We start from the raw sequence: 19,831 nt of genomic DNA, 5'->3' as shown, positions 1-19,831 counted from the left end.
AGGGATAAAATAAAGACAGCCAATTCCGCTGAAAAAAATCCACACCCAAAAATAAAGTTTAAATCTTATAAAGAAAAAAACTGAAAATATAAGCAGAAGATTCAAACTGAAACAGCTGCCTGAAGTACTTTTCTACCAAAGACAGTTTCAGAAGAAGAAAACACATCAAAATGGTAGAATTTAGTAAAAGTATGCAAAGAAGACCAAGTTGCTGCTTTGCAAATCTGATCAACCGAAGCTTCATTCCTAAACGCCCAGGAAGTAGAAACTGACCTAGTAGAATGAGCTGTAATCCTTTGAGGCGGAGTTTTACCCGACTCGACATAAGCATGATGAATTAAAGATTTCAACCAAGATGCCAAAGAAATGGCAGAGGCCTTCTGACCTTTCCTAGAACCGGAAAAGATAACAAATAGACTAGAAGTCTTTCGGAAATTCTTAGTAGCTTCAACATAATATTTCAAAGCTCTAACTACATCCAAAGAATGCAATGATTTCTCCTTAGAATTCTTAGGATTAGGACATAATGAAGGAACCACAATTTCTCTACTAATGTTGTTGGAATTCACAACCTTAGGTAAAAATTTAAAAGAAGTTCGCAACACCGCCTTATCCTGGTGAAAAATCAGAAAAGGAGACTCACAAGAAAGAGCAGATAATTCAGAAACTCTTCTGGCAGAAGAGATAGCCAAAAGGAACAAAACTTTCCAAGAAAGTAATTTAATGTCCAATGAATGCATAGGTTCAAACGGAGGAGCTTGAAGAGCCCTCAGAACCAAATTCAAACTCCAAGGAGGAGAAATTGACTTAATGACAGGTTTTATACGAACCAAAGCTTGTACAAAACAATGAATATCAGGAAGATTAGCAATCTTTCTGTGAAAAAGAACAGAAAGAGCAGAGATTTGTCCTTTCAAGGAACTTGTAGACAAACCTTTATCCAAACCATCCTGAAGAAACTGTAAAATTCTCGGAATTCTAAAAGAATGCCAGGAAAAATGATGAGAAAGACACCAAGAAATATAAGTCTTCCAGACTCTATAATATATCTCCCTAGATACAGATTTACGAGCCTGTAACATAGCATTAATCACAGAGTCAGAGAAACCTCTTTGACTAAGAATCAAGCGTTCAATCTCCATACCTTTAAGGATTTGAGATCCTGATGGAAAAAAGGACCTTGCGACAGAAGGTCTGGCCTTAACGGAAGAGTCCACGGTTGGCAAGAGGCCATCCGGACAAGATCCGCATACCAAAACCTGTGAGGCCATGCTGGAGCTACCAGTAGAACAAACGAGCATTCCTTCAGAATCTTGGAGATTACTCTTGGAAGAAGAACTAGAGGTGGAAAGATATAGGCAGGATGATACTTCCAAGGAAGTGACAATGCATCCACTGCTACCGCTTGAGGATCCCTGGATCTGGACAGATACCTGGGAAGTTTCTTGTTTAGATGAGAGGCCATCAAATCTATTTCTGGAAGTTCCCACATTTGAACAATCTGAAGAAATACCTCTGGGTGAAGAGACCATTCGCCCGGATGTAACGTTTGGCGACTGAGATAATCCGCTTCCCAATTGTCTATACCTGGGATATGAACCGCAGAAACTAGACAGGAGCTGGATTCCGCCCATACCAGAATTCGAGATACTTCTTTCATAGCCAGAGGACTGTGAGTCCCTCCTTGATGATTGATGTATGCCACAGTTGTGACATTGTCTGTCTGAAAACAAATGAACGATTCTCTCTTTAGAAGAGGCCAAGACTGAAGAGCTCTGAAAATTGCACGGAGTTCCAAAATATTGATCGGTAATCTCACCTCCTGAGATTCCCAAACCCCTTGTGCTGTCAGAGACCCCCACACAGCTCCCCAACCTGTAAGACTTGCATCTGTTGAAATTACAGTCCAGGTCGGAAGAACAAAAGAAGCCCCCAGAACTAAACGATGGTGATCTATCCACCACGTTAGAGAGTGTCGTACAATCGGTTTTAAAGATATTAATTGAGATATCTTTGTGTAATCCCTGCACCACTGGTTCAGCATACAGAGCTGAAGAGGCCGCATGTGAAAACGAGCAAAGGGGATCGCGTCCGATGCAGCAGTCATAAGACCTAGAATTTCCATGCATAAGGCTACCGAAGGGAATGATTGTGACTGAAGGTTTCGACAAGCTGATATCAATTTTAGACGTCTCTTGTCTGTCAAAGATAGAGTCATGGACACTGAATCTATCTGGAAACCTAAAAAGGTTACCTGTGTCTGAGGAATCAATTAACTTTTTGGTAAATTGATCCTCCAACCATGATGTTGAAGAAACAACACAAGTCGATTCGTATGAGATTCTGCTAAATGTGAAGACTGTGCAAGTACCAAGATATCGTCCAAATAAGGAAATACCACAATACCCTGTTCTCTGATTACAGACAGAAGGGCACCGAGAAACTTTGTAAAAATTCTTGGAGCTGTAGCTAGGCCAAACGGCAGAGCCACAAACTGGTAATGCTTGTCTAGGAAAGAGAATCTCAGAAACTGATAGTGATCTGGATGAATCGGAATATGCAGATATGCATCCTGTAAATCTATTGTAGACATATAATGCCCTTGCTGAACAAAAGGCAGGATAGTCCTTACAGTTACCATTTTGAATGTTGGTATCCTTACATAACGATTCAATATTTTTAGATCCAGAACTGGTCTGAAGGAATTCTCCTTCTTTGGTACAATGAAGAGATTTGAATAAAACCCCAGTCCCTGTTCCAGAACTGGAACTGGCATAATTACTCCAGCCAACTCTAGATCTGAAACACATTTCAGAAATGCTTGAGCCTTCGCTGGGTTTACTGGGACACGGGAAAGAAAAAATCTCTTTGCAGGAGGCCTTATCTTGAAGCCAATTCTGTACCCTTCTGAAACAATGTTCTGAATCCAAAGATTGTGAACGGAATTAATCCAAATTTCTTTGAAAAAACGTAATCTGCCCCCTACCAGCTGAGCTGGAATGAGGGCCGCACCTTCATGTGGACTTAGGAGCTGGCTTTGATTTTCTAAAAGGCTTGGATTTATTCCAGACTGGAGATGGTTTCCAAACTGATAATGCTCCTGAGGATGAAGGATCAGGTTTTTGTTCCTTGTTGTGACGAAAGGAACGAAAACGATTATTAGACCTAAATTTACCTTTAGATTTTTTATCCTGTGGTAAAAAAGTTCCTTTCCCTCCAGTAACAGTTGAGATAATAGAATCCAACTGAGAACCAAACAATTTATTACCCTGGAAAGAAAAGGAAAGCAGAGTAGACTTAGAAGACATATCAGCATTCCAAGTTTTAAGCCATAAAGCTCTTCTAGCTAAAATAGCTAGAGACATATACCTGACATCAACTCTAATGATATCAAAGATGGCATCACAAATAAAATTATTAGCATGTTGAAGAAGATTAACAATGCTATGAGAATTATGATCTGTTACTTGTTGCGCTAAAGCTTCTAACCAAAAAGTTGAAGCTGCAGCAACATCCGCTAAAGATATAGCAGGTCTAAGAAGATTACCTGAACACGAGTAAGCTTTTCTTAGAAAGGATTCAATTTTCCTATCTAAAGGATCCTTAAAGGAAGTACCATCTGCCGTAGGAATAGTAGTACGCTTAGCAAGAGTAGAGACAGCCCCATCAACCTTAGGGATTTTGTCCCAAAACTCTAATCTGTCAGATGGCACAGGATATAATTGCTTAAAACGTTTAGAAGGAGTAAATGAATTACCCAAATTATTCCATTCCCTGGAAATTACTTCAGAAATAGCACCAGGTACAGGAAAAACTTCTGGAATAACTACAGGAGATTTAAAAACCTTATCTAAACGTTTAGATTTATTATCAAGAGGACCAGAATCCTCAATTTCTAAGCAATTAGGACTTCTTTAAGTAAAGAACGAATAAATTCCATTTTAAATAAATATGAAGATTTATCAGCATCAACCTCTGAGACAGAATCCTCTGAACCAGAAGAACCATTATCAGAATCAGAATGATGATGTTCATTTAAAAATTCATCTGAAAAATGAGAAGTTTTAAAAGACTTTTTACGTTTACTAGAAGGAGGAATAACAGACATAGCCTTCTTAATGGATTTAGAAACAAAATCTCTTATGTTATCAGGAACACTCTGAGTATTAGATGTTGACGGAACAGCAACAGGTAATGTAACAGTACTAAAGGAAATATTATCTGCATTAACAAGTTTGTCATGACAAACAGTACAAACAACAGCTGGAGGAACAGATACCATAAGTTTACAGCAGATACACTTAGCTTTGGTAGCTCCAGCACCAGGCAACGTGGGACATCTTGCAATATGTAATAGAAAAAACAACATATAAAGCAAAATTGATCAAATTCCTTAAATGACAGTTTCAGGAATGGGAAAAAATGCCAGTGAACAAGCTTCTAGCAACCAGAAGCAATAAATAATGAGACTTAAATAATGTGGAGACAATAGTGACGCCCATATTTTTTTAGCGCCAAGAATGTCGCCCACATTATTTGGTGCCTAAATGCTTTTGGCGCCAAAAATGACGCCACATCCGGAACGCCGACACTTTTGGCGCAAAAGAACGTAAAAAATGACGCAACTTCCGGCGACACGTATGACGCCGGAAACAGAAAAAAAAATTTGCGCCAAAAAAGTCAGCACCAAGAATGACGCAATAAAATGAAGCATTTTCAGCCCCCGCAAGCCTAACAGCCCACAGGGAAAAAGTCAAATTTTAAGGTAAGAAAAAAATGATTTATTCATATGCATTATCCCAAATATGAAACTGACTGTCTGAAATAAGGAATGTTGAACATCCTGAGTCAAGGCAAATAAATGTTTGAATACATATATTTAGAACTTTATAAAAAAGTGCCCAACCATAGCTTAGAGTGTCACAGAAAATAAGACTTACTTACCCCAGGACACTCATCTACATGTTGTAGAAAGCCAAACCAGTACTGAAACGAAAATCAGCAGAGGTAATGGTATATAAATAAGAGTATATCGTCGATCTGAAAAGGGAGGTAAGAGATGAATCTCTACGACCGATAACAGAGAACCTATGAAATAGACCCCATAGAAGGAGATCATTGAATTCAAATAGGCAATACTCTCCTCACATCCCTCTGACATTGGAAAACCGGGCTCCAACCTGCTGCGGAGCGCATATCAACGTAGAATCTATCACAAACTTACTTCACCACCTCCATAGGAGGCAAAGTTTGTAAAACTGATTTGTGGGTGTGGTGAGGGGTGTATTTATAGGCATTTTGAGGTTTGGGAAACTTTGCCCCTCCTGGTAGGAATGTATATCCCATACGTCACTAGCTCATGGACTCTTGCTAATTACATGAAAGAAATTACAAATACCCACTAACATTACAACCCCCCACCCCCCAAACCCATAAAATAAAAAAACTATCTAAAAAACCTAAGCTAAAAAACCTAAGCTACCCGAATCAGAATGAGAGCTGCTTAAATCCTATTGACTGATTTGAACAGCCAATAGGATTTTAGCAGCTCTAATTCCTATTGGCTGATTCAAAATTTTCAGCCTATAGCAATGCAAGGGACGCCATCTTCGTACCTTGCATTGAAGATTCAGTGTACGGTGGCGACCATATGAAGAGGATGCTCCGCGACGGATGTCTTTAGGATGGACCCACTCCACGCCACCGGGATGAAGATTGAAGAGGCCGCCTGGATGAAGACTTCTCGCCGCTTGGATGAAGACTTCTTTTTTTACAGGTAAAAGAGCTGATATCTTTGGGGCAATGCCCCACAAAAGCCCTTTTAAGGGCTATTGGTAGTTTATTGTAGGCTAGTTTTTTTTTATTTTGGGTGGACTTTTTATTTTGATAGGGCATTTGGATTAGGTGTAATTCTTTTTTATTTTTGATAATTTTGTGTTTTATTTTCCGTAATTTAGGCCTAGATTTGGAGTTTGGCGGTAGATGGGCTGTTAACGCTCCGCGGGCTTTTTTCTGGCCGCACCATAAAATTAACTCTGGTATCGAGAGTTCAAAAAAATGCTGCGTTAGGCTCCAAAAAAGGAGCGTAGAGCATTTTTACCGCAAATGCAACTCTCGATACCAGAGTTGCTTACGGACGCGGCCAGCCTCAAAAACGTGCTCGTGCACGATTCTCCCATAGGAAACAATGGGGCTGTTTGAGCTGAAAAAAAACCTAACACCTGCAAAAAAGCAGCGTTCAGCTCCTAACGCAGCCCCATTGTTTCCTATGGGGAAACACTTCCTACGTCTGCACCTAACACCCTAACATGTACCCCGAGTCTAAACACCCCTAACCTTACACTTATTAACCCCTAATCTGCCGCCCCCGCTATCGCTGACACCTGCATTATATTATTAACCCCTAATCTGCCGCTCCGTAAACCGCCGCAATTTACATTATCCCTATGTACCCCTAATCTGCTGCCCCTAACACCGCCGACCCCTATATTATATTTATTAACCCCTAATCTGCCCCCCTCAACGTCGCCGACACCTGCCTACACTTATTAACCCCTAATCTGCCGAGCGGACCGCACCGCTACTATAATAAATGTATTAACCCCTAACCCACCTCACTAACCCTATCATAAATAGTATTAACCCCTAATCTGCCCTCCCTAACATCGCCGACACCTAACTTCAATTATTAACCCCTAATCTGACGACCGGAGCTCATCGCTACTATAATAAATGGATTAACCCCTAAAGCTAAGTCTAACCCTAACACTAACACCCCCCTAACTTAAATATAATTTAAATCTAATGAAATTAATTAACTCTTATTAAATAAATTATTCCTATTTAAAGCTAAATACTTACCTGTAAAATAAATCCTAATATAGCTACAATATAAATTATAATTATATTATAGCTATTTTAGGATTAATATTTATTTTACAGGTAACTTTGTAATTATTTTAACCAGGTACAATAGCTATTAAATAGTTAAGAACTATTTAATAGTTACCTAGTTAAAATAATAACAAAATTACCTGTAAAATAAATCCTAACCTAAGTTATAATTAAACCTAACACTACCCTATCAATAAATTAATTAAATAAACTACCTACAATTACCTACAATTAACCTAACACTACACTATCAATAAATAAATTAAATACAATTGCTACAAATAACTACAATTACATAAACTAACTAAAGTACAAAAAATAAAAAAGAACTAAGTTACAAAAAATAAAAAAATATTTACCAACATTAGAAAAATATTACAACAATTTTAAACTAATTACACCTACTCTAAGCCCCCTAATAAAATAACAAAGACCCCCAAAATAAAAAATTCCCTACCCTATTCTAAATTAATAAATGTAAAAGCTCTTTTACCTTACCAGCCCTGAACAGGGCCCTTTGCGGGGCATGCCCCAAGAAAATCTGATCGGAACAGCCAATAGAATGCGAGCTCAATCTGATTGGCTGATTGGATCAGCCAATAGGATTGAACTTGATTCTGATTGGCTGATTCCATCAGCCAATCAGAATATTCCTACCTTAATTCCGATTGGCTGATAGAATCCTATCAGCCAATCGGAATTCGAGGGACGCCATCTTGGATGACGTCCCTTAAAGGAACCGTCATTCGTCGGGAGACAACGGAAGAAGAGGATGGATCCGCGTCGGCTGCTTCAAGATGGACCCGCTCCGCACCGGATGGAAGAAGATCGAAGATGCCGCTTGGAGAAGATGTTTGCCGGTCCGGATGTCCTCTTCTTGCCGGATAGGAGGAAGACTTTGGAGCCTCTTCTGGACCTCTTCAGCACCGGATGCCAGGACGGATCGGTGATACCTGGATGGTGAAGACAAGGTAGGAAGATCTTCAGGGGCTTAGTGTTAGGTTTATTTAAGGGGGGTTTGGGTTAGATTAGGGGTATGTGGGTGGTGGGTTGTAATGTTGGGGGGGGTATTGTATGTTTTTTTTTACAGGCAAAAGAGCTGATTTTCTTGGGGCATGCCCCGCAAAGGGCTCTGTTCAGGGCTGGTAAGGTAAAAGAGCTTTTACATTTATTAATTTAGAATAGGGTAGGGAATTTTTTATTTTGGGGGTCTTTGTTATTTTATTAGGGGGCTTAGAGTAGGTGTAATTAGTTTAAAATTGTTGTAATATTTTTCTAATGTTGGTAAATATTTTTTTATTTTTTGTAACTTAGTTCTTTTTTATTTTTTGTACTTTAGTTAGTTTATGTAATTGTAGTTATTTGTAGCAATTGTATTTAATTTATTTATTGATAGTGTAGTGTTAGGTTAATTGTAGGTAATTGTAGGTATTTTATTTAATTAATTTATTGATAGGGTAGTGTTAGGTTTAATTATAACTTAGGTTAGGATTTATTTTACAGGTAATTTTGTTATTATTTTAACTAGGTAACTATTAAATAGTTCTTAACTATTTAATAGCTATTGTACCTGGTTAAATTAATTACAAAGTTGCCTGTAAAATAAATATTAATCCTAAAATAGCTACAATATAATTATAATTTATATTGTAGCTATATTAGGATGTATTTTACAGGTAAGTATTTAGCTTTAAATAGGAATAATTTATTTAATAAGAGTTAATTAATTTCATTAGATTTAAATTATATTTAAGTTAGGGGGGTGTTAGTGTTAGGGTTAGACTTAGCTTTAGGGGTTAATCCATTTATTATAGTAGCGATGAGCTCCGGTCGTCAGATTAGGGGTTAATAATTGAAGGTAGGTGTTGGCGATGTTAGGGAGGGCAGATTAGGGGTTAATACTATTTATGATAGGGTTAGTGAGGCGGATTAGGGGTTAATTACTTTATTATAGTAGCGCTCAGGTCCGCTCGGCAGATTAGGGGTTAATAAGTGTAGGCAGGTGTCGGCGACGTTGAGGGGGGCAGATTAGGGGTTAATAAATATAATATAGGGGTCGGCGGTGTTAGGGGCAGCAGATTAGGGGTACATAAGGATAACGTAGGTGGCGGCGCTTTGCGGTCGGCAGATTAGGGGTTAATTATTGTAAGTAGCTGGCGGCGATGTTGTGGGGGGCAGGTTAGGGGTTAATAAATATAATACAGGGGTCGGCGGGGTTAGGGGCAGCAGATTAGGGGTACATAAGTATAACGTAGTTGGCGGTCGGCAGATTAGGGGTTAAAAAATTTTAATTGAGTGGCGGCGATGTGGGGGGACCTCGGTTTAGGGGTACATAGGTAGTTTATGGGTGTTAGTGTACTTTAGGGTACAGTAGTTAAGAGCTTTATAAACCGGCGTTAGCCCAGAAAGCTCTTAACTCCTGCTATTTTCCTGCGGCTGGAGTTTTGTCGTTAGATGTCTAACGCTCACTTCAGAAACGACTCTAAATACCAGCGTTAGAAAGATCCCATTGAAAAGATAGGATACGCAATTGACGTAAGGGGATCTGCGGTATGGAAAAGTCGCGGCTGAAAAGTGAGCGTTAGACCCTTTAATCACTGACTCCAAATACCGGCGGTAGCCTAAAACCAGCGTTAGGAGCCTCTAACGCTGGTTTTCACGGCTACCGCCGAACTCTAAATCTAGGCCTTAGTGTTTGTTATTTTTTGTAATTTAGTAAAAAAAAATTGTAATTAGATAGTTCGTAATTTTTAGAGTAGTGTTAGGATTTTTTTAATGTTTTAGTTAATTAGTAGTTAGTTTAATTTTAGTTTAATAATTATATTAGTTTAATTGTTAGTTTAAACTTAGTTTTTTTAATTTGACAGGTAAGTTTTAATTTAATTTAATATAGGAAAATTGTAATTTTAACCTAAAGTTAGGGGGGCGTTAAGTTTTGGTGTTACTAGTTTAATTTAGTTTATTGCAATGTGGGGGGCTTTCTGTTTAGGGGTTAATAGTTTAGCTTAGTATATTTCGTTGTGGGGGGCTTGGGGTTTAGGGGTTAATAGGTTTATTATAGTGGCGGCGGTGTAGGGCTTAATAACTTTAGTATAGTGGGGGCGATGTGGGCAGACAGCCGATTAGAGGCTAATTATATTCGAATAGTGTTTTTGATGTGGGAGGGCGGTGGTTTAGGGGTTAATAACTTTATTATAGTGGCGACGATATCAGGGACCGGCGGAACAGGGGTTAATACATTTTATTAGTGGCGGTGATATCTGGAGAGACAGATTAGGGGTTAATAACTTTAATATAGTATTTGCGATGCAGGAGGGCCTCGGTTTAGGGGTTAATAGGTAGTTTATGGGTGTTCAGTGTACTTTGTAGCAGTTTAGTTATGAGTTTTATGTTACAGCTTTGCAGCGTAAAACTCATAACTACTGACTTTAGATGGCGTTAGGAATCTTGTCGTTTTAGGCTGTAATGCTGGCTTTTTAGCCTTACCGCAAAACTCGTAATACCAGCGCTATAGGAATCCCATTAAAAAACGTCATTTTTAGTTAAGAGTGCGGTACTGATGTTGCATTACAGGCTAAAAGGCTTGCAGTACAGCTATACCAACAAGACTTGTAATGGCTGCAGTGCTGTTTTAATGCTGAAAATGTACAGAAGAAAGAAAAAGTCTGGCACTGTGAAAATGTAAATATAGGAAAAAGGGATATAATATTCCCTGGTGCTAACCCTTAATTAATTACTCAAAATGGGGAAAAAGGGGGAAGGACTGGACAAGAAGGGACTATTAAGCACTCATTCCTATAGTATATTGTAAATAAGTTGATATTTTCAACTAAATAAGGAGATTGATTAAAGTTAAAACTAACTATTTATTTATTTAACCACTATAAAAGAGAGTGTAAGAAAATAAACACTCTCACCATTAAGAAAAATTGTTCCACACTCACACTCCACACTCACGCTGTGAATATCGCACTGCAATGTACCCAGACAGTGAAACACAGATTCCACCACCCCCCTGTATTCCTGGCCAGTAACAGGATACGCTGGCTTCAGGTGACAGGGATGGTTTCTATACTGTGTATCACGTCCCTTGCAGCTAAATCAACTAAAGCGTGAGAAACAAAAAGTATAAAATCACTATGCTATGTAAGCATATTACTGTTCTGCGCACAAACGCGTTTCGGCCGAGTAGCGGCCTTTCTCAATGTGCAACTTAGGTTTGACAAGATGAGTGTCTCGCTGTAGGGGCTTAATATACCCCGCTCCTATGTCCGTTAGCCAATTGTAGCGTGCGTGTCGTTTACGCCCACCTCTCAGCCAATCACACGCAATTCTGTATCAGCGCGTCACAGGCTGAGAGTCAATGTGTGATTGGTTACTCGCTAAGTCCTCACAACCAATGGCGATATCCTCTGGTTCTATGTAATGCCTGCGAGGCTTGGATAATAGGATAACTGTAGCAGAGATCACTTGTAATAGTGCAATTCTATGTGCACACAGAAATTTGTAACTCCAAAGGCTAATTATAATATTTTATAATATTTTGCCCTTATATTATAATTGGCCTTTGGAGTTACAAATTTCTGTGTGCACATAGAATTGCACTATTACAAGTGATCTCTGCTACAGTTATCCTATTATCCAAGCCTCGCAGGCATTACATAGAACCAGAGGATATCGCCATTGGTTGTGAGGACTTAGCGAGTAACCAATCACACACTGACTCTCAGCCTGTGACGCGCTGATACAGAATTGCGTGTGATTGGCTGAGAGGTGGGGGTAAACGACACGCACGCTACGATTGGCTAACGGACATAGGAGCTGGGTATATTAAGCCCCTACAGCGAGACACTCGTCTTGTCAAACCTAAGTTGCACATTGAGAAAGGCCGCTACTCGGCCAAAACGCGTTTGTGCGCAGAACAGTAATATGCTTATATAGCATAGTGATTTTATACTTTTTGTTTCTCACGCTTTAGTTGATTTAGCTGCAAGGGACGTGATACACAGTATAGAAACCATCCCTGTCACCTGAAGCCAGCGTATCATGTTACTGGCCAGGAATACAGGGGGGTGGTGGAATCTGTGTTTCACTGTCTGGGTACATTGCAGTGCGATATTCACAGCGTGAGTGTGGAGTGTGAGTGTGGAACAATTTTTCTTAATGGTGAGAGTGTTTATTTTCTTACACTCTCTTTTATAGTGGTTAAATAAATAAATAGTTAGTTTTAACTTTAATCAATCTCCTTATTTAGTTGAAAATATCAACTTATTTACAATATACTATAGGAATGAGTGCTTAATAGTCCCTTCTTGTCCAGTCCTTCCCCCTTTTTCCCCATTTTGATTAATGCTGAAAATACCATATTTTCAGCGTTAAAAGAACACACAAACTTGTAATCTAGCTGATTCAGCGTTAAAAGACAAACACACAAACTTGTAATCTAGCTGATTCAGCGTTAAAAGACAAACACACAAACTTGTAATCTAGCTGATTCAGCGTTAAAAGACAAACGCACAAACTTGTAATCTAGCTGATTCAGCGTTAAAAGACAAACGCACAAACTTGTAATCTAGCTGATTGCTTCTTATTTGGGTTTTTGTTTTTTTTGGGCTCAGTAATCTCATTGCATTTTTGAACACACAGAAAATACACAGCTGGGCTTTTTAAATAAAGCCCGGTATTATCTAAGCATCATCCTAGATGGAAAAGCTTTATTTTGAAATCTTACATGCCGAGAGCTCTGCTCTAAGCCTGCACATTTTTGCTATTTCTGTAAATATTTTCTAGTAATATGGAAACACCTGTTAAAGTATACCAAAAAAGTACAAATAAAATAAAAATAGTAGCGTATAATAAGCTAAACAAGCTCAGTGATGTGTAAAGCTAGTAAAAAGATTTAGGGCCTGATTTCGAGTGATGTGTTAACTGTTACACGCAAGCGAAAACAAGTTTATCAAGGCTTATTGCGTGCATTGGGTTTACTTCCTGTATTACAAGTTTAAAGTAAACTCAAACGCGTGAGCACAATCGCGATTTGCGCTAGAATGATTATTGCGTCCTCAGAGCTCTGGTTAACTGTTTTTGGAAACAAAAACATTGCACAAAACACATCAAAAATACATTACAAAGTACAGTTACACTCATAATAACACTTTCTAATAAAAAAATAAAAAAGTTATAAGATATGAGGTCTCAGGTTTTATGTATTTATGAATAGGGCATATATATACTGTATATATATATATATCTGTATAAATATATATTTTTGCAAAATATCATCAGATACATGTAGCAATATGTATTTATGAATAAATAGAGCTATGTGAAGAACATTGGAATGTGAAATATTCATGTATGGTTAGTGCATCTGAGATTAGGGTGTTATGTCCATTGACTTCTACAAGGGAATAAGTTAGTGCGTGCAATATTCAAAGCGGCTTTTTATGCTCGTCAGGTTATTGCGCGAGCGATAACTGTTTACTTTCATTTTGCAATACGAGTGTAGCCCGACACGCACAAAAAACCTTACTTCTTGCGCAGTTAAAGTGAATGTAAATGAACCAATGTCGGTTTTTAATAATCCTATTAAAAACAGGGGCACTTTCATTCATCAAACTTTACATTTCACTGGTTTTGTTAAAATACTTACCTTTTCTTCGTGAAAGCCGCTCCAGTGCTTCCCCTGCCCATCGCAAGCCTTTTTTCTACATCAGAAATGACGATTCCAGTGTTCCTGATTGGAGGATGCCGGAATCATCATTGCTGACGTATGAAGAACCTTGCTACAGGCTGGAGAAGCTGGAGCGGCTTTTAAGAAGAAAAGGTAAGTATTTTAACAAAACCAGTGAAATGTAAAGTTTGATGAATGAAAGTGCCCCTGTTTTTAATAGGATTTTTAAAAACCGGGCACTCATTCCGCAAACTTTACATTCACTTTAACATTTGAGCAGGAGTGTTAAATAACGCTCCACTTGTAAGCTGGCCCTTAAATAGTTATAAAAAAACTTTGATAGTGATTATTAATATCATGTGTACATGGCTTCGGTGAGTGTGCAGGATATGTGTTGGATAACACTACTGATCTTCCTTTGGTTGATTTTTTGGCTTCTACAGGGCTATTTGAACCAGGAGATATGAAATATGAACTATATCGTAATGATTCATCTGATCCGTCAATTGGGGAGATGACAGAAAAAGCCATTCGTCTCCTGCAGCGGAATCCGCACGGATTTTACCTCTTTGTGGAAGATAAGTTATTTTCCATCATTTCTTATTTTAGCATCTTGCAGACTCTTCTGGCAGTGAAAATGGCTAATTTACTTCAGACTCGTTATTAAAACAGATTTGGAATTTGAGAATTCTGCAAAATGTTTGAAGTGGTACAGTGCAGTGAGTCATTCAGTGTTAGTTTAACAATGATACAAAACTTTGGACTTTCATAGGAGGGAAGGAGTTAAATATGTTGCATGTTAAATGCTAACTTGATTTACTATTATCTCTAAGTATTTCTTCACCAGAGCAGCAATAAAATCAGGAATTTATGGCTTTATCATCTATGATTGACTAAGTTGTGATTTTTGTATCTGGATGAACTTTACTCTCACAGTAACTCTAAAGACACAATTTTTATGGAGTTGTCAGTGTCTCCTAAGGTTGGCAAATTTGTTGGGAAAAAAAGTCAATTTATAGATGGTTTCTATTAAACTTTAAGGTATAGGATATTGAAAAATGAAAATGGTGTTATGTGCATTTGTTATTGAACTGTTGCTTGCACATAACCATGTGTTTATCTTCTGCAAAAGGGTCAAACACAGTGGTAAAGACAACTCTGGCAGATCAATGTGTTACTGAGTGCTAACTGAAGTGAAAACATCTGGGGAGACAATGACAAGAGACAAATATGCGTAGCCACTATTTACTAGCAAGCTAGCTTTCAGTAGAGCCCTGGTGCTCGGTAGAAGTCTCTTAAAGGGCCAGTGACACAAAAAGAAACTTTCATGATTCAGATAGAGCATGCAATTTTAAACAACTTTCTAATTTACTACTATTATAAAATTTGCTTTTCTATTGGTACTAGTTGGTAAGCCTGCCCAGAGTACAGTCTATATGTTGTAAATACAACCCCCCAAGCTACAAAATAAAAATAAAAAATAGAAATACAGAAAAAAATAAACACATTATCCAAAATTAAAAAAAATTAAACCGAATCCCTATGAAAATAAAAAATCCCCCCCAAAATAAAAACACCCCCTAATCTAATGCTAAACTACCAATAGCCCTTAAAAGGGCTTTTTGTAGGGCATTGCCCTAAGTTAAACAGCTCTTTTGTGAATTAAACATACTAAGACCCCCTAACAGTATCTTTATGGGGTTTTTTTGTTTTTTTTTAAACTTAGGGGTTTTTTTTGGGTTGTTTGCAAAAGAGCTATAGCCCTTTTAAGGGCAGTGCAAAATAGCTAAATGCCCCTTTAAAGGCAATGTTCATAGAAATGCCCTTTTCAGGGCAATGGGTAGTTTAGTTTTTTTTTAGTGTTAGGTTTTTTATTTTGGGGGGTTTGGTTGGTTGGGGGTTTTACTGTTAGGGGGTCTTAGTATGTTTAATTCACAAAAGAGCTGTTTAACTTAGGGCAATGCCCTACAAAAAGCTATTTTAAGGGCTATTGGTAGTTTAGCATTAGATTAGGGGGTGTTTTTATTTTGGGGGGCTTTTTTATTTTCATAGGGATTAGATTTAATTTTTTAAACTTTGAGAATAGTCGACTAGATTATGAGTTGTGCGTTAGGGTAAAAAAGCAGCGTTAAGAGGTCCTAACACTGCTTTTTTACGCCCGCTGGTATAGCTCTATAGGTCTTGAAGGTTTAGGGTCACCGCACACTTCTTTGGCCTTACCGCAAAATGACTTATGTAAACTTTGTAAAGTCTTTTTATATGGGACTTCTATAGCGCTGATATTACGAGTCTGTCCTGGGAGGCCAAAAAGTGAGCGGTACACCCTACCCTGTCAAGAGTCCTAATGCATTGAAAAGTCAGTAGTTAAGAGTTTTATGGTACAATGCCGTAACATAAAACTCATAACTTAAGTGCTAAAAATTACACTAACACCCATAAACTACCTATTAACCCCTAAACCGAGGCCCTCCCGCATCGCAAATACTAAAATAAACTTTTTAACCCCTAATCTGCCGCTCCGGACACCGCCGCCACCTACATTATATTTATGAACCCCTAATCTGCTGCCCCCGACATCGCCGACACCTACATTATATTTATTAACCCCTAATCTGCCACCCCCAATGTCGCTGCAACCTACCTACACTTATTAACCCCTAATCTGCCGCCCCCAACATCGCCGACACTATAATAAACATATTAATTAAAGCAACTAGGACAAGTGCCTTTGGAGCCTGGCTCCTACAGTGCACTAGCCACTGTTAAGTGCTAGCCTGCTCTTTTGCACTGGTTACAGTACAGTGCCACACCATCTGGTAAGCATAAAATCTTCTTTTATCTGTACCTGCATTCCAGACAATATCACGCTATTGTGGCGCCCTCTCTCTATTCTTCTTATTCTACTATTTAATAACTACCTAGCTAAAATAAGTACAAATTTACCTGTATAATAAAACCTAAGCTAAGTTAAACTAGCACCTAACACTACACTACAATTAAATAAATTAACTAAATTAAATACAATTACCTAAATTAAATTAAATTAGCTAAAGTACAAAAAAGCAAACACTAAATTACAGAAAATAATAAACAAATTGCAGAAATTTAAACTAATTACACCTAATCTAATAGCCCTATTAAAATAAAAAAAGCCCCCCCAAAATAAAAAAAAAACCCTAGCCTAAACTACCAATAGCCTTAAAAGGGCCTTTTGCGGGGCATTGCCCCAAAGTAATCAGCTCTTTTACCTGTAATAAAAAATACAAACAACCCCCCAATAGTAAAACCCACCACCCACACAACCAACCCCCCAAATAAAATACTATCTAAAAAAACATAAGCTCCCCATTGCCCTGAAAAGGACATTTGGATGGGCATTGCCCTTAAAAGGGCAGTTAGCTCTTTTGCCGCCCAAACCCTAATCTAAAAAATAAAACCCACCCAATACACCCTTAAAAAAACCTAACACTAACCCCCTGAAGATCGACTTACCGGGAGACGTCTTCATCCAAGCCGGGCGAAGTGGTCCTCAAGACGGGCAGAAGTCTTCATCCAAGCCGGGCAGAAGTGGTCCTCCAGACAGCCAGAAGTCTTCATCCAGACGGCATCTTCTATCTTCATCCGGCGCGGAGCGGGTCCATCTTCAAGACATCCGACGCGGAGCATCCTCTTCTGGCGACGACTAAAGCTGAATGAAGGTACCTTTAAGTGACGTCATCCAAGATGGCGTCCCTTATATTCAGATTTGCTGATAGAATTCCAATCAGCCAATAGAATGCAAGCTCAATCCTATTTGCTGATCCAATCCTTTTAAGGGCAATGCCCATCCAAATGCCCTTTTCAGGGCAATGTGGAGCTTAGGTTTTTTTAGTTAGTATTTTATTTGGGGGGTTGGTCGTGTGGGTGGTGTGTTTTACTGTTGGGGGGGTTGTTTGTATTTTTTTTTACAGGTAAAAGAGCTTATTACTTTGGGGCAATGCCCCGCAAAAGGCCCTTTTAAGGGCTATTGGTAGTTTAGTTTAGGCTAGGGTTTTTTTTTTTTATTTTGGGGGGCTTTTTTTATTTTAATAGGGCTATTAGATTAGGTGTAATTAGTTTAAATTTCTGTAATTTGTTTATTATTTTCTGTAATTTAGTGGGGGTTTTTTTGTACTTTAGCTAATTTAATTTAGGTAATTGTATTTAATTTAGTTAATTTATTTAATTGTAGTGTAGTGTTAGGTGTTAGTGTAATTTAGGTTAGGTTTTATTTTACAGGTAAATTTGTATTTATTTTAGCTAGGTAGTTATTAAATAGTTAATAACTATTCAATAACTATTCTACCTAGTTAAAATAAATACAAACTTGCCTGTAAAATAAAAATATTATATTGTAGCTAGCTTAGGGTTTATTTTACAGGTAAGTATTTAGTTTTAAATAGGAATAATTTAGTTAATGATAGTAATTTTATTTAGACTTATTTAAATTATATTTAAGTTAGTGGGTGTTAGGTTTAGGGTTAGACTTAGGTTTAGGGGTTAATAACTTTAATATAGTGGCGGCGACGTTGGGGGTGGCAGATTAGGGATTAATAAATGTAGGTAGGTGGCGGCGATGTTAGGGATGGCAGATTAGGGGTTAATAATATTTAACTAATGTTTGCGATGTGGGAGTGTGGCGGTTTAGGGGTTAATATGTTTATTATAGTGGCGGCGACGTTGGGGGCGACAAATTAGGGGTTAATAAGTGTAGGCAGGTGGCGGCGACATTGGGGGCAGCAGATTATGGGTTAATAAATATTATGTAGGTGGCGGCGATGTTTGGGGCAGCAGATTAGGGGTTCATAAGTATAATGTAGGTGGCGGCGGTGTCTGGAGCGGCAGATTAGGGGTTAATAAATATAATGCAAGTGTCGGCGATGTCGGGGGCGGCAGATTAGGGTTAATAAGTGTAAGATTAGGGGTGTTTAGACTCAGGGTTCATGTTAGGGTGTTAGGTGTAGACATAAATTTTATTTCCCCATAGGAATCAATGGGGCTGCGTTAGTGAGTTTTACGCTGCTTTTTTGCAGGTGTTAGACTTTTTTTCAGCCGGCTCTCCCCGTTGATTCCCATGGGAAAATCGTGCATGAGCATGTTACACCAGCTAACCGCTGACTTAAGCAGTGCTGGTATTTGATTGCGGTAATGAGCAAAATTTTGCTCAACGCTCACTTCTTGTCTTTTAACAACGGGTTTCTGAAAACTCGTAATACCAGCGCTGTAGGTAAGTGAGCGGTGAGGAAAAACTGCTCGTTAGCACCGCACAGCCCCAAACGCAAAACTCATAATCTAGGTGTTAGGTTTTTATTTTCTGTAATGTTAGTCTTTTTTTTATTTTTTTAAATTGTAGGGTTTTTTTTTGTAAACTTAGATTTATTTTTTTAAGTATTGTAGTTGTTTTTTATTTTAAATAAATAAGGGGTTAATTTAGGGGTTGTTAGGTTAGGGGGTTCAATATTTAAGTTATATATTTTTGCGTTGTGGGGTTGGCGGTGTAAAAGTTAATAGTTAAATTAGATTACTGCGTTAGTGGTGGACGGCGGTTTAGGAGTTAATAGATTTAGTTAGCAGTTTGCAATGTTAGAGTTGATAGATTTAGGGGTTAATAATTGTATTTGCTTTGTAGGGTTGGCGGTGTAGGAGTTAATAATTAAATTAGTTGGCTGCGTTGGTGGTGGATGGGAGTTTAGGTGTTAATTTTTTTTTTATTAAAACAGTGCGGGCGATTATTATTATTTTTTTTAATAGTTGATGCAGGCGGTTATTTTTTTTTTTTTTTAATACTTGATGCGGGCAGTTAGTTTTTGCTTTTGTAATGCTCCGTTTGCCTTTGCTGCATCCCGGTGGATTCCGAAAATGGTGGGTGGTGAAAGAATCCCTCTTTGGTGGAGTCTTTCACCACCCTGCCATTTTCAGAAATCAACCTGGATGCAGCAAAGCTGCATCCAGGTGAATTCTTTTGGCCTTGCGCTGCAAACATTCCATTGAGGATTCGTGCGCAACTGCCGACGGCGACAGACATTCCAAACGCAATTATAGTATAGATTCTTTGTTGAAGACTAAACCTAGGAAGGCTGATAGACGCTTAGGAGTGTGCACGTGTCTATATTAGTCTATGCAGTGTTTGTATCTATGTATAACACTGCTATAAACAATATTGCAAACACTGCTGCCAGATGGCTTAAGACAAGTGCACGCTTCTGAGCTCACCAAGGATTACCATTTAACAAAGGATATCAAAAG

At 38.3% G+C, this 19,831-nt stretch overlaps 1 protein-coding gene across 1 annotated transcript in view; it reads left to right on the top strand.

The window, feature by feature from the left end:
• Nucleotides 1–19,831, top strand: part of ALPI (alkaline phosphatase, intestinal) — a 140,177-nt gene that overhangs the window by 97,559 nt on the left and 22,787 nt on the right. The window contains exon 8 of the mRNA XM_053711912.1: nt 14,011–14,149. Within this exon, the coding sequence (XP_053567887.1) occupies nt 14,011–14,149 (139 nt within the window). The remainder of the gene's footprint in view (nt 1–14,010; nt 14,150–19,831) is intronic.

This window comes from Bombina bombina, chromosome 4 (genome assembly GCF_027579735.1).
Source record: "Bombina bombina isolate aBomBom1 chromosome 4, aBomBom1.pri, whole genome shotgun sequence".
Classification (NCBI taxonomy): domain Eukaryota; kingdom Metazoa; phylum Chordata; class Amphibia; order Anura; family Bombinatoridae; genus Bombina; species Bombina bombina.
Note: the sequence above shows the minus strand (reverse complement) of the source record. Positions and strands in the feature narration are given on the sequence as shown.